The 26,609-nt window shown below is 44.0% G+C and overlaps 2 protein-coding genes across 2 annotated transcripts; both read right to left on the bottom strand.

Moving 5' to 3' along the window:
- Positions 1-1,289: 1,289 nt before the first annotated feature.
- LOC135563651 (U1 small nuclear ribonucleoprotein 70 kDa-like) lies at positions 1,290-2,072 on the bottom strand. The gene has a single exon (XM_065006735.1). The coding sequence runs from the start codon at positions 2,070-2,072 to the stop codon at positions 1,290-1,292; it is 783 nt and encodes a 260-aa protein (XP_064862807.1).
- Positions 2,073-4,406: 2,334 nt separating this feature from the next.
- LOC115110375 (retinol dehydrogenase 8-like) lies at positions 4,407-14,196 on the bottom strand. The gene is made up of 6 exons (XM_029635977.2): positions 13,774-14,196; positions 9,458-9,619; positions 6,335-6,514; positions 6,100-6,193; positions 5,747-5,930; positions 4,407-5,473 (listed from the first exon to the last, which is right to left on the bottom strand). The coding sequence occupies exons 1-6, from the start codon at positions 13,877-13,879 to the stop codon at positions 5,246-5,248; spliced, it is 954 nt and encodes a 317-aa protein (XP_029491837.2). The 5' UTR covers positions 13,880-14,196; the 3' UTR covers positions 4,407-5,245.
- Between the last annotated feature and the right edge of the window lie 12,413 nt (positions 14,197-26,609).

Genomic DNA, 26,609 nt, shown 5'->3' with positions numbered 1-26,609 from the left:
AGTTGGCAGCTAATGGATATGTCCTGTCATGCTTTCAGCTGAACTCACTATATTGATGACACTTGTATACTGTGAATGGAGAAATGATCCCACATAGACATCTAAACCAATCATCAACTTGACCATATTAGTAGTGATGTCATAAAGGAGGGTTGACCATATCGTTTAAATTAATTCTGTTTCTATTGATTCTATGGGGCAGGACTTGTTGGCAGCCGTCTGTGACATCATAATCCACTGTATGGCACTACCATGACAACTTAATTCCAATTCTGAACCTCATAACTCATCTTTCTGTCTAGAGAGTGGTTGATTTTGACATTTTTGCTGAGTTTACTCCTTGCACTTGCGATGGCTTTGAAGTGTAGTACTGTTGTTTTGTTGGTGGCTCTTTACATGGTGGCGTTACACGCTGGACTCCCTGACAGACTCCCAGATGGCGAGGTGTTTCGGGACACCCTGTTACCCCCCATGATCCCTAAGGAGTGGGCCGCCACCCCTCAACTCCAGACCGACACTTACACCATTCTGAATATCCTGTACAAACGACACTTGGCAACTGAAGAGAACACGACCACCACCAAGACCGGACAGACTTTGACCCAGACAACCCAAACTGATGCTACGCCTAGCTTTGAATTCCTGAGGACCCGTGTGGCTGACCTCCAGACTTTGGAGAATGCTGGTGTGAGTGAGATTGTCTGGAGGAGGCTGGTTCGATTGATTAATGAGACTGAAGACCAAAAGCTGGAGACAGCAGGTTCTGTGATGTTGGGTCTCTCCTGTGTGCTGGGAGGACTGGGCCTGCTACTGAAGATCAGCTTGAAAGGCCTTATGCTGGTAAAGTGTTGAGAAGGGACACTGGGGCTAGGCGGGGGTCTGAGAAAGGCTTTGGGAAAACACCACAATGTTATACTTGTATTTTACCTGAAATATGATTCTGACTAATGGCCTAAAGTCATCAAAGGCGAGTGTGCGAGGCGTGTGTGATTTATTTTAGAATGCATTGTTTAGAATTATAATGACCCAACTGAAGCCGGGCAGGTGGGTGGGTTGTCCGATTTGATGCCTCGCTTAACTAGAACTTGTCTCTATTTTTGTTTCGCTTGCGCTGTAGACACACAAAACCATACTTAATTAAAACATTTTCAAACTCATTTGAATTGGAAGAGGTAGCAAATAGTTGAGGCTTTACCATACATGCTAAATTAGACCAATTCATCCACTTATGGAAACACAACATTGCTTTCAACAAAGATGATTGGAGATATGGACTATTCTGCTAGCATTCAGTCACTGCTCTGTCTGTCCTTTCCACCCGCCTTGCTCTGTCTGTCCTTTCCACCCGCCTTGCTCTGCCTGTCCTTTCCACCCGCCTTGCTCTGCCTGTCCATTCCACCCGCCTTGCTCTGTCTGTCCTTTCCACCCGCCTTGCTCTGCCTGTCCTTTCCACCCGCCTTGCCCTGCCTGTCCTTTCCACCCGCCTTGCTCTGCCTGTCCTTTCCACCCGCCTTGCCCTGCTGTCTGTCCTTTCCACCCGCCTTGCTCTGCCTGTCCTTTCCACCCGCCTTGCTCTGCCTGTCCTTTCCACCCGCCTTGCACTGCCTGTCCTTTCCACCCGCCTTGCTCTGCCTGTCCTTTCCACCCGCCTTGCTCTGTCTGTCCTTTCCACCCGCCTTGCTCTGCCTGTCCTTTCCACCCGCCTTGCTCTGTCTGTCCTTTCCACCCGCCTTGCTCTGCCTGTCCTTTCCACCCGCCTTGCTCTGTCTGTCCTTTCCACCCGCCTTGCTCTGCCTGTCCTTTCCACCCGCCTTGCTCTGCCTGTCCTTTCCACCCGCCTTGCTCTGCCTGTCCTTTCCACCCGCCTTGCTCTGTCTGTCCTTTCCACCCGCCTTGCTCTGTCTGTCCTTTCCACCCGCCTTGCTCTGCTTGCTCCGCCGCCTGCTTCTGGTGAGTTTTTCACTTAAGAGCCAGGTTTCTTTTTCCTCAGGCAATGGTTGCTTTGGAGCTTGATGTTGACCAGACCAAGATGAAGGGAGCTGGTCAGACAGACTCCTGTATTGATGCTGCATCTACTCCAGTGTTGACCTTCAAGAACAGTGTCTCTAACAAGAAGAGAGGCCGACTCTCCAAGAGGAGACACCACTGAACACCCTGCTGCAAATATGGGCCATTATTCTTTTTGCACTTGAAAAATGTTGATAAAGATTTAACTTATTACTATACTTGCTGTTTCCGTTTCATAATTTCTCTTAATGCATATTTTTTTGTAGAAGTTTAGTAATTTTCAAAATAACCTCATTCAGCTGGGCACAAAAACAAGACAAGAGGTTGCTTTACAGTGGAGTATTAAGGAGTGTGGACCCACATATTAAAAACAGTGGGTTGGTAACAAAAACTGACACCGTGTATCCGCCCAAAAGGACATCTACTTTTATAGTGCAACGTTTCAGTCACATAGACCTTGGTCAGGCATCATCTAAGTGATATTGAGAATGAGGAAGCAGAGGAGGTAGCCTACACAGTAGCTTGGCATTGTGGTTATCTGTCATCATGCCCTGAGTTCATAGTGAAGCACTCCACTCACCCTCTCTCTCCCGCTTCCTTTAGTCTCGCTCACCTCTTTCTCGTCTCCTTCTCTTTCGCTCCTTCTCTCTGAGGATATAGGGACGAGCATGACGTATTGGTCCTGATGGAACAGAGAAGGGGCCTGAACTGAACCAGAATTGACCCGGCGACAACCAAGACTAAACACTTTAGGAATGTGTCTGACGATGAGAATGCCAAAGAAAATGTTTATATATATTTATATAAGTCTACACATTTGGAGTGTGCATGTGGAGGCTGTGTGTTTGTGCATCAGTGTGAGTTGTGTGTATTTAGTGGCTTAGTAATTGCGACAGGGTCAAGACCAAGCCACATCATGTTGCCCCTGATTATATCGCAATTATGTTCTTGATTCTGAAACAAAAGTGCCCAACAATGGTTTGATAAGAATAATACCTTTTGTTTAATGAGACTTGCTGTAACTCCTGTGTTCATTCAATTAGTTAACAGGTCTTCTATTCAGCCTGGGGCACCCCATCCCTAATTTTCCCAAATCAGACTCACCCCCGCCCCTCACTGCCCCCACCCCCACCCTGCAGCGTCCCCACATCGGGGCCTCGGCAACATTCAGAACACAGAACACAGGCTCCACCCCCCCCCGGACTGACACCCCACCCATTTGATTGTGACTGACAGCGTCTTTGTTCCATTGTCCGTAGCTGTCGCCTCTGATGAAGACACACACACACACACACACACACACACACACAGAGACCTATGTAGATCCCCTCACTGCGCAGTGCACAGAAAGACCTGGCTGCTACCGCTGTTGAAATACGTAGCGTACTGCTGATTAGGTCTACACATCCAGGATCCTCTGGGTACCACCTCTACAGACAGGGACTCTACAGGCAGACCTGGGCTTCCTCTCTGTAGGGCTCTCTGTCTCTCTCTATTTCCCTTTCTCTCACTCTCTTGGTTTCTGTGTCTCTCTCTCTGTCTCGCTCTCTCAGTGGACTGGGGGTCCAGGGCTGAGGGTCCGAGGCTGAGGGTGTGAGGGAGACAGCTGGTGAGGGAGGCTCTGGAGTGCAGTGGGGCCGTTTGTGAGGAGGAGGTTGTCATTAACAGGGCTCACCCCTCCTCAGGGATGGGAACCAGGTCATATTCTCTCACATGGCACAAAGCAGGGTGTGTGTGTGAGGGGGGTGCTGGATGGGGAGCAGGCCATGACCTCTTTTTATCCATCAACAGATCACCGGCTTGGTCCACACACACACACACTGCACACAAGCAGATGCAAAATAACGCAGGCGCACACACACACGGACACTTAACAGCAGGACTAGGCCTATTGGCTATGAGTGTAAGGAGATAGATCTCAGATTAGTTTACATTTCCATGGTCATTTCTCTCACACACTATCATTCACTGGTTCTCCAGCTGAACCACACACAGAACAACTTTCAACACCAGTGGTTGGAAACATCCACTCAGACCTTAGAAAAACATTATCCAGTCCCGACCCACAGAGACAGTAACTTCAATGAACAATAACCTTAATCAAGACTTACAACCCCCCCCCACCGCCGAAAACAAACCAACATCATATGGCTACAATGATCTCCATCCCTAGACAACAGTATGATACTCTCAACAGGTCTCCTGCTCATTGAGCTGTGTGTGCTGTGGCGTCTGTAGTGGGATCGCCACCCCAAGCTGACGGTACAGCTAGAGAGAACACACAGTGATCTAGTGCCCCCAACTGGTTCACATAGAGTCCTGCAGGCCCAATGGAATCCATGCTCTCTGGAAACCCCTCCAAAGACATTGAGCTAAACGCCTCATCATTACAGCGCCGTTAAGAAAAAGGCTGTCTCTTTCAGAGTAAACCAAGAAGTTTATTTCTAAATCAATGAGTTACTTTCAAAAATAAGATATTAACAATCTATCCATTCATAAACTTTTAAAAACCACACATTCAGCGTATAAAAAGATGCAGAAATAATATGATTAAACAGCAAAACAATACAATTATGAAGACATACATCAAATCAAATGTACAATGAAGGAATCTAGTAGATTCTTCGTAACTCAGAGCTAAATACTGCATTGTACTAAGAGTTTAGCAAGGCCTGAGTCTTAAGGTCATTGGGTGCTACGTTACGCTTTCACTGTGATTGTAATGCTGTTGTTCGTTTGTTATTCTTTGTAACTGCTTAAGTTATGTGTGCTTTGTTTTTCCATCCACAGACAGATAGACAGATAGACAGATGGAAGGACAGTGTCATTGCCCAGCAGCACCTCAAAAGACCGGGACGGAGGAGATGCCTGGCTGTGTTTGTGGGTAAGTTGTTTGTGTGTGATCATGTGTATGTATGAAGAGGGCCAGGAGTTTTTCCCGATCACATGATCTGACCAGAAAAAACTCTTAGCCCCATGTATGAGGTCACACTGTACTGTCTGTGTTTGTGCAATTGTGCGTGTTGCCTGGCCAAAGCTTATCCTGGTTCTCTCCCCGAGAACTACATGCCCCATCCTTCCCCCAGGTGGTCCAGGTTTGGGTGTCAATAATTCAGCTACACCACTGTATATTTCTCATAGGGTGCATCCAAAATGGCACCCTATCCCTATATAATACACTACTTTTCACCCTGGTAGTGCACAATATAGGGAATAGGGTTCCATGTCAGACCCAGTCTCAGTTTGGTGAGATGGTGCGTCGGCGCAGGCAGCTGCAGGTCAGGCACTTAAGGATGGTCATGGTGATGTGCATGAGGGGGCCGAAGTTGAACAGCAGGTTGTAGAAGGTATTGACTGACAGGCCTCCTGTCTCGTCGGCGTACTTCATGGCCACGATGGGCGTGTACAGGCTGTTGGTCAGGTTCCTGAAGCGAGGGTTCCTTGACTCAATCACCTTCTTAGTACACTACATGGGAGAGGGAGAGAGAGAGAGAGAGAGAGAGAGAGAGAGAGAGAGAGAGAGAGAGAGAGAGAGAGAGAGAGAGAGAGGACATCATTGAGTGTTTATAGCACACCTTGAGTTTTGAGTTTCTTTCAAATACTTTGTGTTTTTTGGTCTGGAGTGCCAGATGTGATTGGATTTGCACTTTTGGGACTATTCCATTGGTTCCATTACACTAGGCAAACTCAAATCCCATGAACCAAAGGGTGACACAGGGAGGGGAGAGTGTTCACTAACCTTGGCGATGTCCTCTGGGGTCTGGCCCATGGCCTCAAAGATATCCTTGGAGGAGGGCAGGTAAACATCTTTAAAGTAGCGCACTGTGTCTGCATCAGCTCCTGGGTACTCCATCTTGGCCACGTCCTCCATCATCTTCGTCTCAAACTCAGTGTGCACCGGCCCTGGCTCAATCATGGATAAACTGACCGGAGAGAATAGAATAAATCTTTATTAATCTATTACACAGTAACGATAATTCTTTAATTTTGCTGGCACGGTAACCAGGTAATTGAACGCCCACTGTGAGCGATACCAAGAGATGTAATGACAGAAACACAATAGGAGTACAAGACAGACTGAGAGGAACTCACTGGACGTTGAACTTGAGCAGTTGGACAGCCATACTCTCACAGAAGCCCTCCATGGCGAACTTGGAGGCAGTGTAGACATCGTTGAACACCACACCTACAGGCAGAGCAGACTCAGGGTCAGGAGGAATGGTAGTCAGAGAGCAGGACCGGAATCTACAGCTTTTACAGTTCGCCTGCTGGTCCAGATCTGTATGTGCGCTAGCCAACGCCTCAATCATTGGCATGCCAGTCTTACCCTGTAGACCCATAACACTGCTCATGACCACGATGTGTCCCGCACGCCTCTTCTTCATGTCAGGCATGAACTCTTTAATCATCCTCACCACGCCAAAGAAGTTGGTCTCAAACACCCTCTTCATGTCCTCCATACAGATGCTTTCCACAGGTCCCAACAAGCCCACACCTGCATTGTTGACTGAGGGGAGACAAGGGTTATAGACCTGTAGTTACACTACCGATGCTATACAGATACTACACTGTAGCCTTCTGTACAGACACCCATCGCTAAGGTTTAGAGCTGAGGCGGGGGCTGGGATTAAAAACACAAATAAATGAAATACAAATATAGAACAAAACACACATCACGACAAGAGAGACAACACAACACTACATACAGTGAGACCTAAGACAACAACATAGCATTGCAGCAAAAACATGACAACACAGCATGATAGCAACACAACATGACAACAACATGGTAGCAACACAACATGGCAGCAGCACAACATGGTAGCAGCACAAAACAGGGTGCAAACCTTATTGGGCACAGACAACAGCAACCCGTTGGCAAGAAGGTAGAGACAACAATACATCACGCAAAGCAGCCACAACTGTCAGTAAGTGTCCATGATTGAGTCTTTGAATGAAGAGACTGAGATAAAACTGTCCAGTTTGAGTGTTTGTTGCAGCTCGTTCCAGTCGCTAGCTACAGCGAACTGAAAAGAGGAGCGACCCAGGGATGCGTGTGCTTTGGGGACCTTTAACAGAGTGTGACTGGCAGAACGGGTGTTGTATGTGGAGGATGAGGGCTGCAGTAGATATCTTAGATAGGGGGGAGTGAGGCCTAAGAGGGTTTTATAAATAAATATCAACCAGTGGGTCTTGCGACGGGTCTACAGAGATGACCAGTTTACAGAAGAATATAGAGTGCAGTGATGTGTCCTATAAGGAGCATTGGTGGCATATCTGATGTCCGAATGGTAAAGGACATCTAGAGCACCCTTACCTGCAGATCTATAAATTACGTCTCCGTAATCTAGCATAGGTAGGATGGTCATCTGAATCAGGGTTAGTTTGGCAGCTGGGGTGAAAGAGATTATGATAGAGGAAACCAAGTCTAAATTTAACTTTAGGCTGCAGCTTTGATATGTGCTGAGAGAAGGACAGTGCACCATCTAACCATACTCCCAAGTACATGTATGAGGTGACTACCTCAAGCTCTAAACCCTCAGAGGTAGTAATAACACCTGCGGGGAGAGGTGCATTCTTCTTACCAAACCACATGACCTTTGTTTTGGAGGTGTTCAGAACAAGGTTAAGGGACACTAAGAAAGCTTTGTTGTGGAGCATTTAACACAAAATCCGGGGAGGGGCCAGCTGAGTATAAGACTGTATCATCTGCATATAAATGGATGAGAGAGCTTCCTACTGCCTGAGCTATGTTGTTGATGTAAATTGAGAAGAGCTTGGGGCCTAGGATTGAGCCTTAGGGTACTCCCTTGGTATCAGGCAGTGGCTGAGACAGCAGATGTTCTGACTTTATACACTGCAGGCCAAAGACCAGTCAGAGACACCAATATTCTTGTGAGCCGGCCTACAAGAATGGAATGGTATATTGTATCAAAATTAAATAAATAAAGGTTAAATTTAATAAAATAAAAATAAGCTTTGGCCAGGTCAATAAAAATAGCAGCACAACATTGCTTAGAATCAAGGGCAATGGTGACATCATTGAGGACCTTTAAGGTTGCAGTAACACATCCACAACCTGAGCGGAAACCAGATTGCATACCAGAGAGAATACCATAGACATCAAGAAAGCCAGAATTTGTTCTCAATTGACTTGCATAGTTATATAAAGGTTTGAATTGTATGAACACTAGTTTTGTGTCTTGAAATACTTTAGGGAAGAATGCATTATTTTTTTTCTGTGTGGGCACCCGAGTGGCGCAGGGGTCGAAGGCACTGCATCTCAGTGCAAGAGGCGTCACTACAGTCCCTGGTTTGAATCCAGGCTGTATCACATCCGACTGCGATTGGGGGTCTCATCGAGTGGCGCACAATTGGCCCAGCGTCGTCCGGGTTTGGTCGGGGTAGGCTGTCATTGTAAATAATAATTTGTTTTTAACTGACTTGCCTAGTTAAATTAAAATGTAAACATTTAAAAACGAAATCAATTGGTCAGATAGTGATTGCACTATTCACTGTCACCACTAGGCGTCAGCACACGAATGAAATAAATAGAGAGGTGTGATGTAACAGTCTGCTGGGCTGTTTTTGTTGTATTAAGGGTAGATGGGTAGTGTCGGGGAGTAGAGGGGTAGTGTCGCGGTAGTGTCGCGGAGTGGAGGGTCAGGAGTGAATCTATGAATAGAAACAGTTTTCCTGGAAAATCAGTCCACCAGTTGAAACAGAGGTTAGAGTTTTAAGGTGTACATATACATATATATATATTTTTTATATTGTGTTATTGACTGTACACTTGTTTATTCCATGTGTAACTCTCTGTTGTTGTTTGTGTCACACTGCTTAGCTCTATCTTGGCCCGGTCACAGTTGTAAATGAGAACTTGTTCTCAAGTAGCCTACCTGGATAAATACATAAAAAAAACAACAACATAGGCCTAGACCCTTCATATTGAACTCTGGACCTCGAAGCCAGTTCCACTGCCTTTTTTCATTGTTCCTCCAGGAACCTATTTAGACCTGGGACACCAGGTTCAATGTTGTAGGTCAGGACGTGACTAGGGGGTGTTCTAGTCTTTTCATTTCTATGTTGGTGCTCTTAGTATGGTTCCCAATCAGAGGCAGCTGATGTTCGTTGTCTCTAATTGGGGATCATATTTAAGGTGTCCCTGTTCCCACCTGCTTTGTGGGATATTGTTTTGGTTAGTGCATTGTGCGAGCACGGTTGTTATAAGTTTCACTATTAAATATAATGTGGAACTCTATACATGCTGCGCCTTGGTCCACTCATTATCAACAAACGTGACAATACCCCTGGCCTAGACGAATGCAGGATGAACCCACACACACGAAAAAGGCGAGACTATTTGTCCCAAGGCTAGAGATCAGGTCATTGCCACACAAAAGGCCAGGGCAGGAGGTTTAGCTCGTTAGTTCCAGCCCTGTTAACTCACTGAGGATATCAATATGGCGGTCCTTGACACTGTTGATGCACTGCTTGACTGACTCATCACTGCACACGTCCAGAGGCAGCAGCATGAGGGTCTTCCCATACGCATCACCTGCTGCCTCCACCAGCTTATCCTTCTTCTTCAGGTCCCGCATGGTGGCAATGACTGAGAGAGAGAGAGAGAGAGAGAGAGAGAGAGAGAGAGAGAGAGAGAGAGAGAGAGGCAGGCAGAGAGAGAGAGAGAGGCAGAGCGAGAGAGAGAGAGATAGAGAGAGTGAAAGAGTGAGAGAGAGAAAGAGAGAGAGAGAGAGGAAAGAGAGAGCGAAGGAGAGAGAGAGAGAGAGAGAGAGAGAGAAAGAGAGAGAGAGAGAAAGAGAGAGAGAGAGAGAAAGAAAGAGAGAGAGAGAGAGAGAGAGAGAGAGAGAGAGAGAGAGAGGCAGAGAGAGAGAAAATGTTGATGCACTGCTTGACTGACTCATCGCTGCCCACATCCAGAGGCAGCAGCATGAAGGTCTTCCCATGCGCATCACCTGCTGTGACCTATTGCCACAAGAGAAGGGCAACCACTGAAGAACAAACACCATTGTAAATACAACCCATATTACTTTAACTATTTGCACATCCTTACAACACTGTACATAGCTATAGTCTCTAATCCTTTGAAACTTGTGAGTGTAAAGTTTACTGTTCATTTTTGATAGTTTATTTCACTTTTGTTTATTGTCTATTTCACTTGCTTTGGCAATGTAAACATACACTACATGGCCAAAAGTGGAGTTGGCTATTTCAAGCACACGGCCATGCAATCTCCATTGACAAACATTGGCAGTAGAATGGCCCGTACTGAAGAGCTCAGTGAATTTCAAAGTGATACCGTCATAGGATGCCACCTTTCCAACAAATCAGTTTGTCAAATTTCTGCCCTGCTAGAGCTGCCCGGTCAACTTTAAGTGCTGTTATTGTGAAGCGGAAACATCTAGGAGCAAAAACGTCTCAGCTACAAAGTGGTAGGCTAAACAAGCTCGCAGAACAGGACTGACAAGTGCTGAAGGACATAGCTCGTAAAAATCGACTGTCCTCAGTTGCAACATTCACTACCGAGTTACAAACGGACTCTGGAAGCAACGTCAGCACAAGAATTGTTCGTTGTGAGCTTCATGAAATCCATGACCAAGCAGCCGCAGACAAGCCTAAGATCACCATGGACAATGCCAAGCGTCAGCTGGAGAGGTGTAAAGCTCGCCGTCATTCGACTCTGGAAATAAGTTCTCTGGAGTGATGAATCACTCTGCACCATCTGGCAGTCCAACGGACGAATCTGGGTTTGGCAGATGCCAAGAGAACGCTACCTGCCCAAATGCATAGTGACAACTGGAAAGTTTGGTGGAGGAGGGATAATCGTCTGGGCTGTTTTTCATGGTTCAGGCTAAGCCCCTTAGTTCCAGTGAAGGGAAATCTTAACGCTACAGCATACAATGACATTCTAGATGATTCTGTGCTTCCAACTTTGTGGCAACAGTTTGGAGAAGGCCCTGTTCTGTTTCAGCAGGACAATGAACCAGTGCATGGTTTGTTGAGATCGGTGTGGAAGAACTTGACTGGCCTGCACAGAGCCCTGACCTCAACCCTATCAAACACCTTTGGGATGAATTGGATTGCCAACTGTAAACCAGGCCTAATCTCCCAACATCACTGCACGAACTCACTAATGCTCTTGTGGCTGAATGGAAGCAAGTACCCGCAGCAATGTTTCAACATCTAGTGGAAAGCAGCTTCAGCAAAGGGGGACTAACTCCATATTAATGCCGAGCAGGTCTCCACATACTTTTAGCCATGCAGTGTGTTTCCCATGCCAATAAAGCCCTTTGAATTGAATTGAGAGAGGGACAGAGAGATATGTGCACACTGCCCACAAAATGAGGTGGAAACGGAGCTGCACTTCCTAACCTCCTGCCCAATGTATGACCATATTAGAGACACATATTTCCCTCAGATTACACAGATCCACAAAGAATTCGAAAACAAACCCAATTTTGATAAACTCCCATATCTACTGGGTGAAATCCCACAGTGTGCCATCACAGCAGCAAGATTTGTGAACAGTAAACATTACACATACAAATGCAACCCTTATTTATGCTTATTTATTTTCCCTTGTGTACTTTAACCATTTATACATTGTTACAACACTGTATATATACATAATATGACATTTGTAATGTCTTTATTGTTTTGAAACCTCTGTATGTGAAATGTTTACTGTTCATTTTTATTGTTTATTTCACTTTTGTATATTATCTACCTCACTTGCTTTGGCAATGTTAACACATGTTTCCCATGCCAATAAAGCCCCTTGAATTGAATTGAGAGAGAGAAACAGAGAGAGAGCAATATATCTGAGATATATGAGACTACATGGAACAGACTGATGACTGACCCACTGACACATAGATAAGCAGATATAGTAGACTTGAACACAGACAGACAGACAGACAGACAGACAGACAGACAGACAGACAGACAGACAGACAGACAGACAGACAGACAGACAGACAGACAGACAGACAGACAGACAGACAGACAGACAGACAGACAGACAGACAGACAGACAGACAGACAGACAGACAGACAGACAGACAGACAGGTCAGTGGGTCTATTCCACGTCCATCCGCTTGAGTCACACACCATTGATTCCCTTTGAACTCTGGACCTGGGAGACATGAACCTACATAGAGTAACAAACAGTATCTACCATCTACAGTATGTACAGAAAGGTTTTCCACATCTTGAGACTTGACATTCTCCATTCCAAGTTTACAGTGAGGTCAACCACCTCTGTGTTTATTGATGAGCTCTAACACAGAGATAGAGCGACAACAGTATTACACAATAGAGATCAATGGTGGAAATCAACAGCTCTAATCAGGCACTGATCTGAAGACCTGCTGTCCTTGATGAATGAAGACATCCTCTTATCTCATCTGGTTCTGTAACCTCTTACCCAAAACCCCCAATGACAATCCAGTATCTATGGAGTGAGTGGAAGAGCATGGAATAATGGTGTGTGACTAGAATAAGCACTGCTCATATCTGCTTTACTAGTGAGGGTGTGGAAGTGCTAGTGGAGAACTATGACAGACAGTGCCAGCTTCGACTGCATACTGTCTGTCGAAGGGCACGTGTTGTACACCTATGAGTAAGATCTTCATGATGAGATAATTGGGTGTCTGTCAAGCAACAGAGAGATGTATGAGTTTCAACAGAACAACAGTTGCATGGTTCCTTCAGTTGTTGGAATTATTCTTGGGCAACAGTTTAGTAAACATTCTTGAATGGAACCACACTGCCCTGAATTTGGGATTGTTGAGGTTTCTCGGTAGTTGGCAAATGTCACTGCTACCAATTAATACTCAGAATAACGGCGCACTATTTAATCTGGATTTTCCTCCTGATCTTTCAGAGAGAACAGATCAAGTTATTTTCTGCAATGTGGCCTCTCTCTTGTTCTTGGAAGCAGGTCACAGTTCAACGAGAATGATTCAACTCTGAGTACTGTTGAGGGAGCTGTTAATCGCTTCTGTTTGCGCTCCTCTATTTCACGGCAATAAATCCCAAGACCCCACTACCCCCAAAGAAAGAACAATTCTACGTAACCCTAGACTGACATTAATGATGGGATGTCTGTAGCTGGAAAGTGGATGACAAACGAACAATGTCCGCGACGAGCCCCGAGCTCCGCTGAGCTCCGATGAAGATTTCAAACAAGCCTTGCTAGTGAACCCTCGCTTGTACAGGTCTCAAACTTTGTCCCCCTTTCAACACTCGCTCCAGAGAGGGGACTATAGGCGCATTAGGCACGGCACTAAACCGGGGCAGCGGTCTACAATTCAGTGCGATAAAGAGGGCTTTGTACGAGAGAAATCACTTGAAAGAGAACTGGCAGTCTCTTTTATGATCCCCGCCTGGCAAGCGGCATCCTCGCGGAGCCGTACCCCGGAAACTTTGCTTTCAGATGATAATAGCTGAATCAAGGGGGGTAGAGAACCAGAGGGCTCACGATAGGAAATATATATATAAAAAAAAAACACTAGCAATAGGAGATTGAGTCTAGAAATAAAACGCGTAGGCTATAATTTTGGGGAGCAAAGGTCGAACCTGCGCGTAAAAGTTGTTTTGGATAGATAGACTAATGATTACCCTATTTGTACACAGAACATATTCCATAGGGTTCAAACAAAGATCAGAGGGAGTTTAGCAGCATGTCGGATCAAGCTTCTGACGTTAAAGGCAGATAAACAATGTAAAGAAAGCGCATTTACCATGGTAACGCTTCTTTTCATCTTTGGCCAGCAGGACGGCGATTCGTAACCCGATGCCGGAGGAGCAACCCGTGATCAGAACTACTTTTTGTTCACTGCTCGCCATGATTTGTCTGGTTAGGTCGTGCTCTTTAGTGGTCTTCTGCTCCGGATGGTTGATGCAGAGCGAGCTCGAGCACTGGACTTTAAAAACTAAAGCGGATCATGCAAACACAGCGGCCATGTGAGCGGGTAATTTAGTCACATGTCCTATAAAATCCTTTACTAAAAAAGACGAGGCACCTCGCAAACTCGACTGCCAGCAGAATTTTAAATCGGATAAATGCTGCTTGCCCTAAATGAAAGCCTGTTTTACTGTGTGTGGCAGCCTAACATATGGGTAGGGGTTACAATGATAAGCATTTTTCATGTAATTTTGAACAAGAGCCTCAGTAAATATTTATTTCCCAGTAGGGCCTATGTTTAATGTTGCTGTGTTTGGCTGCTTTCACATTTGTCAGACATAGGTCTACCTATTGCTGCAACCTGGTCTCAGAGCATTTCGTATTATTCTGTAGGCTACGTAAATCTGAGTTATTAATTTTTACATACTACGTTTTGTATGGTATTACTTTGTGGATGTCCATCATCCATTTCGTATGATAGGCTATGTTACGAATTACAATTCATAGTATATGTTACGAATTTAAAAAATGTACAGTATTCTACAGATTTTCTAAATGTATGATATGTAACAAATTCCAATTTCTTGTGGCTAGCGTTAGCTAGGTGTCTAGGTCGCTAAAGCTAACGTTATGTAACCATACCAAACTTAACATATCATACTAATTTGACCATCCCGGATTTACATTTACATTTATGTCTAGTCTATGAGACCTGCCTGATTTTATATACGTGCCTAGTCATAAAACCCCGACTTGTAGGTCTACTTTTGGCTTAAAGATACAAATATTTGATAGAGTATTATTCTTACTAAAATAAAGAAATATTAATGAGGAAACGTTTAAAACTACTTTAGTCAAAACCAGGCAGTTGTAGAAACCTATATCAGAATTGTGTGCTGCTATTAGACCATTTAATTTCAATTTGACCACACAAGGTTAAAATAATGAGTACCCTATATATTAAAGTGTGAGAACAATTGAAGGTCAAGCGCAAAGTTCAATAATGTGGCGTTAGACCTACGTCACGTCACCATATTCAAATTTCACACTGGTGTGGTTTCAGTTCTCCTTCAGTAACGTTGTGTAAATCTAGATGCGCTAACAGCGCTGGAGCTCTCCTGCCATCTCCTGGCAGAATGAACCATTACACAAATACAGAATGAATGGGTTTGGTTCAGACAAGGCTTCTCCCGTGTAGTCCCAAATGCAGTTATTATTCCTATTCCTGTGTCGCATCCAATGCTGAAGAAAAGTCATTGATGGTAATTCAGCCATGCTGTTTTAAGGGCAGTATTTTAAGTCTATGTAGGTAGAAGAATCAGAATGTGTTTGTAGCCAGTGCAATAGTGGTCTGTCAATTTGGAGTTATGGTTATATATGTTGCTTTGGCTTGGAGACGGAGAGACATTGCCTTGTTTGAACATGGGAATTCTGCTCAAGGTGGGTGTAGCAAGGTGTAAAGGTGCATATGATAAGATTGTAAAACCAGGCTGTTTTTTGTAGCGATGGTGATTGGGTCAGAGTACAAAGGTCACACCCATGTTAGGGCTTGTTGGACACTCAATATCTCAATATGTTATTGCCACAGCTGCATGGCCAGAGAGGTGAGCTGAAACCTTCTCTCTTCCTGTCTCTTCCTGTCTCCCTCTCAGCAAATCCATCCATCTCCTGTGTTTTGCATTTAACCTCAAACAAACCTGTGATGTACAATATTCATGAACCCCCCCACCCCATCTTTACAGTCCACACAACGTAACATAGGCTACAGAGATCACTATTCTTACCGCAAGATCGGTATAGAGGACACACACACACACACACACACCTGTTAGGACAGTTTATGAGCACAGAACGATCCAGTTAAACATGAAGAGCTTAGAGAGGATAGCTAGACTGTTTGTCTCTTCTTTCAAGTTATTTATGGACATGCCTCTATGGCTGAAAGCCTCCCTCTCCTCCTTCTCAGGCGGTTATTAATTTCCTTCATAACTTCGAAAGGAGAAATTCTTCCTGAGGGGAGGCATATGTCAACTATTACTGAATCATGGATGGATGCACAAACGGTCAGTCTTCAGCCAACAGCCTGATAGAGTGGACACCAGTTTAGCCTTGTTGTGAAAAATGTGACAAGCACATGACACATACAAGACATGGGAGAAAATAGACAGCAGTAAAGCAGTGCAGAGAAACAGATTGTTGGGAAGCATTTTTCTACTGCCGTCGACACAGAGCATTATGTAATGTAATCCCTACCCTCAAAAAAGCCAATGTCCCAACTTTTAGTCTCTGAAAAATCTGGGGGGGGGGACCAGTGAACAACTTTTATTAGATGTTGACTGATAATGGTTAAGGTAACAATTGTTTTAAAGGGTTAATATGATAATAATGAACTGTTTACAAACTATCGATACACTCTTTATAATATAGTAGGTAGGTAGGTAGGTAGGTATGTAGGTAGGTAGGTAGGTAGGTAGGTAGGTAGGTAGGTAGGTATGTATGTAGATAGGTAGGTAGGTAGGTAGGTATGTAAGTAGGTAGGTAGGTAGTAGGTAGGTAGGTATGTAAGTAGGTAGGTAGGTAGGTAGGTAGGTATGTAAGTAGGTAGGTAGGTAGGTATGTAAGTAGGTAGGTAGGTAGGTAGTAGGTAGGTAGGTAGGTAGGTAGGTAGGTATGTAAGTAGGTATGTAGGTAGTAGGTAGGTAGGTAGGTAGTAGGTAGGTAGGTAGTAGGTAGGTATGTAAGTAGGTAGGTAGGTAGGTAGTAGGTAGGTAGGTAGGTAGGTAGGTAGGTAGGTAGGTAGAAAAGGAAAGAGAGAGAAGGAGTGGTTCAAGCACGTACACATTGTTTTCCCCTGCCACGCTCACTCCTCCCTCAGAGCCATATATAAATCCTCCTCTTTTCTCGCTCTCCACTTTCTCCTACTCCACCTCATTCATCCTCCAAGTTGCCTCCATCTTTCAGTCCTCCTTTACCTCCCTACCGCAGACAGGTGAGATAAAGCATCATAAGGAAACGTGTTGCCAAAAGACCGCTCCCCAATCTTCTCTCTGACCTCTGACCTTTTCACTCTGACATCTCACTGTACCCCAGCTGGGCCATGCGCCATATCAGACCCTCATCCATTTCATGGGAGTTCAGTCACAGTTCTGACAGGAGACTAGAGAGAGGCAACAAATGTTCTCTCTTTTCCATATGAGGCTAATAGTCCATTTCCTGTTTGCTGAGTTGAAGGATTACTTGAACGTATGCCTTTTGGATGGAACCATCAGTTCTATTTATCCCTCAGTTCTGACACACTGTCAATGCTGTTTCTACTCATTTCACTGAAAATGAGAGATGATTTGGTATTTGAAGTGGAATCAATATTCTTGGTTATAATTCTTTCGTTTAGGAAATAAATCCAAACACAGAGTTTCAGTATTTGACTGAATACTCACACTATTTTAGTGCACAAATTGTGATAATACATGTGAGAAAAATACTTCTCCATGTAACCTTAACTTTGCAATGAAACATAGCATTGCTTGTCCATGTCTAAATGTGTTAGTCCAGCCTGCTCTATCCCCCTTGCCTGTAACAGTGGCCTGGCCACCAGACTGGCTGAGCTGAATGAGTTTGGAGGGGACAAATGGGACTGGCTCTGAAAGCACAAACAGTGGCTGTGTGAAAGAGCCCAGTGGACTGGAATGTTTGCTACTGGACAGGAGTGGTGCTTTCTGCTCTTTTGTGTGCAGTCTGCTGAGGAGGTGTGGAATGCAAACTTCCCAGATGAGAATAGAGGAGGGGGAAAAGTAAATGAAAGGAAAAAAGGGAAAGAGAGTGGTAGGGGGAGAGAACAAAAGCTTTAAGTAACAGAGTGGACCCAGAGAGTGAGAAGAGAGAGAGAGACAGGGATGAGACATTTGAGAGGGTTCTGACAGAACCAAAGAGAAGGAGAGAGAGAAGGGACAGAGAGGGGAGGAGGAACAGAGAGAAGGAGAGAGAGAAGGGACAGAGAGGGGAGGAGGAACAGAGAGAAGGAGAGAGAGAGGGACAGAGAGGGGAGGAGGAACAGAGAGAAGGAGAGAGAGTAGGGACAGAGAGGGGAGGAGGAACAGAGAGAAGGAGAGAGAGAAGGGACAGAGAGGGGAGGAGGAACAGAGAGAAGGAGAGAGAGAAGGGACAGAGAGGGGAGGAGGAACAGAGAGAATGAGAGAGAGTAGGGACAGAGAGGGGAGGAGGAACAGAGAGAAGGAGAGAGAGAAGGGACAGAGAGGGGAGGAGGAACAGAGAGAAGGATAGAGAGTAGGGACAGAGAGGGGAGGAGGAACAGAGAGAAGGAGAGAGAGTAGGGACAGAGAGGGGAGGAGGAACAGAGAGAAGGAGAGAGAGAAGGGACAGAGAGGGGAGGAGGAACAGAGAGAAGGAGAGAGAGTAGGGACAGAGAGAAGGAGAGAGAGAGGGACAGAGAGGGGAGGAGGAACAGAGAGAAGGAGAGAGAGTAGGGACAGAGAGGGAGGAGGACAGACAGAAGGAGAGAGAGAAGGGACAGAGAGGGGAGGAGGAACAGAGAGAAGGAGAGAGAGAAGGGACAGAGAGGGGGAGGAGGAACAGAGAGAAGGAGAGAGAGTAGGGACAGAGAGGGAGGAGGAACAGAGAGAAGGAGAGAGAGAAGGGACAGAGAGGGGAGGAGGAACAGAGAGAAGGAGAGAGAGAAGGGACAGAGAGGGGAGGAGGAACAGAGAGAAGGAGAGAGAGTAGGGACAGAGAGGGGAGGAGGAACAGAGAGAAGGAGAGAGAGAAGGACAGAGAGGGGAGGAGGAACAGAGAGAAGGAGAGAGAGTAGGGACAGAGAGGGGAGGAGGAACAGAGAGAAGGAGAGAGAGAAGGGACAGAGAGGGGAGGAGGAACAGAGAGAAGGGGAGAGAGTAGGGACAGAGAGGGGAGGAGGAACAGAGAGAAGGAGAGAGAAGGGACAGAGAGGGGAGGAGGAACAGAGAGAAGAGAGAGAGAAGGGACAGAGAGGGGAGGAGGAACAGAGAGAAGGAGAGAGAGAGGGACAGAGGGGAGGAGGAACAGAGAAGGAGAGAGAGAAGGGACAGAGAGGGGAGGAGGAACAGAGAGAAGGAGAGAGAGTAGGGACAGAGAGGGGAGGAGGAACAGAGAGAAGGAGAGAGAGAAGGGACAGAGAGGGGAGGAGGAACAGAGAGAAGGAGAGAGAGAAGGGACAGAGAGGGGAGGAGGAACAGAGAGAAGGAGAGAGAGAAGGGACAGAGAGGGGAGGAGGAACAGAGAGAAGGAGAGAGAGAAGGGACAGAGAGGGGAGGAGGAACAGAGAGAAGGAGAGAGAGAGGGGAGGAGGAACAGAGAGAAGGAGAGAGAGTAGGGACATAGATAGGGAGAGAGCGGAGAATGAGAGTGGTGGCGATTGTTTGAGCAGATTGTTAATGAGACTTGATCCTAAATGTTAATTAGCTGAATCATCCCCCATCAGCAATTATTTTCATTAACACCCCCTACAAACCCAAATCTGACCTGGTATTTTATATGAGCTATCAGAATGGTTTTAATAGTCCAGTAACTCTCTTTCTCTCATTTCTCTCCAGCTCATGTGCACTGTGTCATTTCCCTACTGCCCTACTAAGCAAAAAGGCATTAACTGCTCATAGTGTAGAACTGAGTAAAATGAACAAATTCTTATTTACAATGACAGCCTAAGAACAGTGGGTTAACTGCCTTGTTCAGAGGCAGAACAACAGATGTTTACCTTGTCAGATTGGTTACTGGCCCAACGCTCTAACCACTAGACTACCTGCCGCTGTTTACCTTGGTTTCACAGTACCTTTATGCAGTTACTGCTAACATCACCCCCATTTTCCCCAAAACACAATACAATAGAGGCAGGATACTTGTCCACACGATTAAGCACGTATTTAATGTAGCAAAAATGACATTAACTCATTTTCGACCAAACGAGCAGTTACTGCACTTGTGCTTGGTAGGGCAGCCTAGCTCTATTACAATGGACCTAAACTGAACTAGGAAAACGTCTAAATGAGTCACTCCCCTGTTAAGACAGTATATGAGTCACTTCCTGACCTGATCTCATTTAGGGAGGCACAGAAGTCTTGTGTATTATCCCATGATATACATGTTACAGTATCCAGTCACTGGTCCCACTAACCTCTGTACACATTCAGTCCTTAGTAACACAGACCTCCATCCTCCACAGTGTGGTTTACGCAGTCATGAGTTCACCAGGCGGGGGACTTTCTAATGACATGTTATATGAATGTGACCAGTGATGGATCGAGTCAAAGGTAACGACTGCCAACAGATCTGATCTATAGTCTCAGGTGGGTTTTATAGAGGAAGCTTGTTAGAAGGGAATTGGTCAATGAAATGTCCACATTGACCACATGACCAAGAGTACACACTTTGACCAACTTCGAACATGACAGAACCACCCAGATGTGTGCAAGTGCCTGAGACGGAACAAGGCAATGATATATTATGATATTGGTGGTGGAACGTGATGTGTTCATTCACTGTGCCCCCGGCCAGCTCCTTTCGATATGAGGTGCTTTGATTTATATCAGCAGGTGTGGTGTGAAGATCGTGTAGCACTGTGATCATATGTAAACCTCAGTGTCCACTGTGACATATGGAACTAATTGTAGAAGTATATCTGCGTGATCTGGTCTGTATCACCAGCAGTCAGAGAGCTCTGTACCAGGATGGATGCTCCATCATCTAACTCCCCCACTGTGGGATGTACGGCGCCCTCAGAAAGTATTCAGACCCCTTGACCTTTCCCACGTTTGGTTCCGTTACAGCCATAGTCTAATCTACACACATTTCCCCATAATGACAAAGCAAAAACAGAAAATGTTTTTTAGAAATGTTTGCAAATTTTTTTTTAAATGTCAAACTGAAATATTACATTTACTGTACATAAGTATTCAGACACTTCACTCAGTACTTTGTTGATTCACCTTTGGCAGCATTTACAGCATCGATTCTTCTTGGGTATGACACTGCAAACTTGGCACACCTGTATTCACCATTCTTCTCTACAAATCCTCTCAAGCTCTGTCAGGTTGGATGGGGAGTGTTGCTGCACAGCTATTTTCAGGTCTCTCCAGAGATGTTCGATCGGGTCGTAGTCCTGTTGGAAGGTGAACATTACGCTTCAGTCTGAGGTCCTGAGCGCTCTGGAGCAGGTTTTCATCAAGGATCTCTCTGTACTTTGCTCCGTTCAGCTTTGCCTTGATCCTGACTCCAAGTCCACGCTGCTGAAAAACATTCCCACAGCATGATGCTGCCACCACCATGCTTCACCATAGGGATGTTGCTAGGTTTCCCCTAGACATAGCGCTTGGCATTCAGGCCAAAGATTTCAATCTTGGTTTCATCAGACCAGAGAATCTTGTTTCTCATGGTCTGTGAGTCTTTAGGTGCCTTCCGGAAAACTCCAAGCAGGCTGTCATGTTCCTTTTACTGAGGAGTGACTGGCCACTCTACCATAGAGGCCTGATTGGTGGAGTGCTGCAGAGATGGTTGTCCTTCTGGAAGGTTCTCCTATCTCCACAGAGGAACTCTGGAGCTCTGTCAGAGTGACCATCGGGTTCTTGGTCACCTCCCTGACCAAGGCTCTTCTCCCCCGATTGCTTAGTTTGGCCAGGTGGCCAGCTCTAGGAAGAGTCTTGGTGGTTCCAAACTTCTTCCATTAAAGAATGATGGAGGCCACTGTGTTCTTGGGGACCTTCAATGCTGCAGAAATATTTTGGTACCTTTCCCCATATTTGTTCCTCGACACAATGCTGTCTCAAAGCTCTACGGACCATTCTTTCGACCTCATGGCTTGGTTTTTGCTGTGACATGCACTGCCAACTGTGGGACCTTATATAGACAGGTGTGTGCCTTTCCAAATCATGTCCAATCAATTGAATTTACCATAGGTGGACTCCAATCAAGTTGTTGAAACATCTCAAAGGCTCCCGAGTGGCGCAGCTGTCTAAGGCACTGCATCTCAGTGCTTGAGGTGTCACTATAGACACCCTAGTTCGATTCCAAGCTGTATCACAATCGGCTGTGATTGGGAGTCCCATAGGGCGGCGCGCAATTGGCCCAGCGTTGTCTGGGTTTGGCCGGTGTAGGCCCGTCATTGTAAATAAGAATTTGTTCTAAACTGACTTGCCTAGTTAAATAAAGGGTCATATTTTTTTTATTTTTAAGGATGATCAATGGAAACAGGATCCACTGGAGCTCAATTTCAATTCTCGTAGCAAAGGTTCTGAATACTTATGTAAATAATGTATTTCTGTTTTTTATTTATTTTATACATTTGCAAAAAAATCTGAAAACCTGTTTTTGCTTTGGCATTATGGGGTATTTTGTGTAGATTGCTCAGGATTAGTTTTTATTTAATACATTTTAGAACAAGGCTGTAACTTAACAAAATGTGGAAAAAGTCAAGGGATCTGAATACTTTCCGAACGCTCTGAATGTAGAACCAACGGCGAGTGTTTGGCAGTGGGGGGGGGGGGGGGGTTCACAGTAGATTGGTGTGTGTGTGTGGGGAGCTTGACATATGTAGGACGGTGTGTGTGGACGTGTATGTGAGGGGCTTGACATATGTAGGATGGTGTGTGTATATGTGTGTGGGCAGTTACTTTCATACATCCATCAGGCCAAGGATACCCGAGTCTGACAGATGAACCTACATTTTCTCACTCAGAACCTTTCTTTGTTTTCTCAAATTCCTTTCGCTCAGTTAGTTATGAACGTCAGTTTTCTCTCTGTTCTGTACTGACTAAAAGCATTTTTAGAACTGTACGTTTTGGGGAATTTGATATTTGAGGTTGGACCACATATTAGCTCTGGTCTCATCCGTCTCATGTATTGTCTACAGATGTTAGTAATGCTCTCCTCATGGGGGGAAGGTTCTCTTAGCTGTTCTTGACATCTCCATGTATAACCCGCTTTAAATGGACCATCACATAGCAACCAATTTTCAAATATCAACCAATCGGTCGCACTTTCAAAAAATGTCAAATATACAATAATAACCATCATTATGAACCACATAATCTTCATCGTCATAATTATTACACATCTTCCACATTACTGTACCTCTCAATGGGCCTTCAGTGTAAGTAGATGATAACAGGGTCTGGATCCCTTAGCTTTAGTGTATCATACTGTCGAAGTATCTAATGATGAAATGCAAACCGATGACACCGTAGGTGTATCACTGATGAGATAATATAAGTGTTATATAAGATCTTTAGTATGCTTGAGATAATACAAAAAGTCAAACAAATAATTCAAAATGCATATTCCCTTTCAAATGTCAATAAATCAAGAGTCTGGCAAGCAGAGACTCAGTTGCGTCCTAACTCTGCGATTTCACATGCATAATTCCTTCACCTGGATGGCTGTCCTGTCCTGGCATGTTCTGCTACTGAATGCAGAGAAAGGAAATGGAGACAGTCAGTTTAAAAGCCCTTTCTAGGGTTTATACAGATGTAGGATCTTAATTTGATCTAGTTTACTACAGCAGGAAAATAATCCTGCAGCAATGGGACATTTGAATTATTATGTAGATTATAATTAATGGACATTTTTGCAGGTTTTGATACATTTTTCATTAGGGCAAATCAAGTCTGAAATGTCAAAGTGGAAATGAATGACTTTAGAATACCTTTTAAAACCCAAATACACTACACATTTGCATTTCCTCCTATGCTGGAAAATTCTCAGCAACAAAAGAGTGATCAAATTAAGATCCTACATCTGTAGTTCCAAACTCTCAAAAAAACTCAGACTTTACGATGAATGTAAAGATAAAATGTCACCACATTGATGTTATCTCTGCTATGGCATGATGACAGAATGAAGCTCTCTCACATTCTCCTCTTCCACCTTCCACCGCCTCAATGATTAAATGATAAGATGTCTCCATCATCACTGACTTACAGGAGTGAGAGGGAGGGAGCAAGAGAGAGAGATGATTCATACCAATTAGATTTACATACCACTTAAGTACCGCTGTCGTACTGTATCAGTGAGAAACTTCCAAATGATATGAGTTACAGCGACAACAAAAAAATCACAAAGTATATAGCTCCTGTTAGATTTATGATTGAGAAAAGGCCAGATAGATCCATTACCCATCTCTCTGTACGTGGGACAGATATTTTGTTTCCTTTAATATTCAGTAAAGTCTGGGATAGATTGATCCCATGCCAGGCTTGATCTCTGGTGGGTTTTTTCTCTCCTTGCCAAACCATAAATACTGTGTCAAAACACACACACACACACACATATATATATATATAGGCTTTAATGTAGTGTCTTGATGCTCCACTTGTTTAGTAAAGGCTGCCAGAGTGTTGAGAACAGAGAGGTTATGCTGTCACATTCTGGTGATTTGTTAACAGTTCAACCAGAAACATGTTTTATCTGCAATAATTCATGTTTGTTGTTGAACAATGTTCTTACGCCAGAGTTTGTTCTCTCAACAACAATTAAAAAGGAAAATATGAATTTTCATTATTAAATCATGATCCGCATATTTTTGTAGCACTATTGAATGTATGAGTGACTGTTGTCACACCACTGGCCTATGACAACAGAATAGAAGTTCCTCTTAATACATAATACATTTTCAACACCATATACAGTATATGTGGCATGAACTATAACTATAAGTATGTGTTATAGTCCCTTTGGGAGTTGGTAGAAGTGTCTTCCCACTGGGCACAAACTGGTTGTAATCAACATTGTTTCAACGTAATTTGTCAAAGTATTTTGACGTGAAATTTACGGAGAGAAAACATTGGATTTGAAAAAAAAAACTAAAGTAAACGGTTGTTTTGAGGCCTAGATTTCAACCACAGGATTATTTCATCATGGTAAACAAATTTCAATACAGGCAAACCTTGTAAAACATATGTTGAATTTGTAACTTTAGAACAAAGTCGTATCTCCAATGTTATATCCACAAGAAAAAAATACATTGGTCTACTGGAGAATTGGGTTTTAACCAAGGTTTTGACCATTCCCAATATAGCTATGGTATTTGTCACTGACTATTACTAATGTGCTGTCATGAGAATGACTTTTGAGAGATCTCCACTTAATAACTAAGTAGATGAACTGCTGCTATCACATTCATTCCAAAGGGTAGTTTAACAGAGCAAATGAATGCAACAATACTTTATCGCTCATATCATCAAGGATGCTATCTAATCTTATATAACATTTGCAAAGTCACCAACAGCTATCGTTTCAATTTAACCCAGAATTCAACTAAAATAGACAATAGTTTTGGGTTTCAAGCTCTGGTTAATTTAAAATGTGAAAATGTGAATCCAACATATCAATTATTAACTTATTATTATATTTAGTGATATTGAATTGTGTTTGGTTGTCAACACAACCAAATATCAACATTTGAAGGAGATGTATCTTCTGCTTAGATAGTTCTATCTGTGCCACTGACTTAGTCTGGCTTTAATTCCAGTTAATAATTGATATGTTGGATTCACCTCTCCGTCTCAACCAAAATCTAAGTTATAGAATAGGACTAAGTCAAATCAAACTTTATTTAAATTGCATTTCAAATTTGATTTGATTTAGTCCTATTCTTTTACTTAGATTTTTGGTTGAGATGGAGACGTGAATCCAACATTATTAATTCAATTAACAAATTATTAATTCAATTCAATATCACTTTTGGTAGCCTATTAGCCTATTAACTTGTTGACATGTTGACAAAAAATATGTTGGATTTACGTCTCCAACTCATCCAAAAATGCAAGTTAAAAAAATGGGATTAAGCCAGTGGCTCAGATGGAATTATCCAAGCAGTAGATACATCTCCTTTAAATGTTCATATTTGGTTGCATTGTCAACTAAGCACAGTTCAATATGACTTTTTTTAATACAGCAAATAGCCTGAAGTTCAGCCTGTTTTACAAACTAATGTAACATTCAACCTTAAAATGAGTAACACATACATGGCCACATTTTGAGGTTTCTGTAACTATACATTTCTTCTGATGTTATCATGTACATGTTCAAGATAGCATTGCAGGTCTGTGGAGATCTTCACAATTTCTGCACAGAATACTGAATGGTTTTGATCACTTGCACCATATACTTTTACTGTAATCTCAACTGCCATCCGGGTCATTTGGTTTTGCTATTAGATGCTATTAGATGAACATGTGAAACACATGAATCTGTTGTATGTCAACTGTGCTCCCTCTCCGGCCTCTAGGTCACCAGGCTGCTCGTTAGGGCGCACACCTGTCACCAGCGTTATGCGCATAATGACTCTCACCTAGACTCCATCACCTCCTTGATTACCTGCCCTTTATAAGTCTCTCCGTTTGGTTTCTTCCCCGGTCGTCATTGTTCCTGTTTCATGACGGTGCGCTGTTTGTGTTTCTTGTTTTGTTTATTTATTTATTACACTATTCACTCCCTGAACTTACTTCCCGTCTCTCAGCGTACATTGTTTCATTGTATAAATAAACAAAATATCTGACATTGTATTCTCATTTGAAATTCTGTGTTCTTTTCGGTGTTCACAGGGACGGACATTACATTTTGGGTGACAACTAAACCATAGATCAGACATTGTTTTCCCATTGGAATTTGGTTGTGCTTCTAGATGGTTAA

Source organism: Oncorhynchus nerka, linkage group LG21 (assembly GCF_034236695.1).
Source record: "Oncorhynchus nerka isolate Pitt River linkage group LG21, Oner_Uvic_2.0, whole genome shotgun sequence".
Lineage (NCBI taxonomy): Eukaryota > Metazoa > Chordata > Actinopteri > Salmoniformes > Salmonidae > Oncorhynchus > Oncorhynchus nerka.
This window is presented reverse-complemented; position numbering and strand designations above follow the sequence as displayed.

Coding starts and splice junctions, on each gene's coding strand:
- LOC135563651 (XM_065006735.1), bottom strand. CDS start 2,072: ATGCAGCATCAATACAGGAGTCTGTCTGACCAGCTCCCTTCATCTTGG.
- LOC115110375 (XM_029635977.2), bottom strand. CDS start 13,879: ATGGCGAGCAGTGAACAAAAAGTAGTTCTGATCACGGGTTGCTCCTCC. Junction 9,620..13,773: donor TGAAAAGAAGCGTTACCATG/GTAAATGCGCTT, acceptor TCTCTCTCTCAG/TCATTGCCACCATGCGGGAC. Junction 6,194..6,334: donor CAGTGTTATGGGTCTACAGG/GTAAGACTGGCA, acceptor CTCTGCCTGTAG/GTGTGGTGTTCAACGATGTC.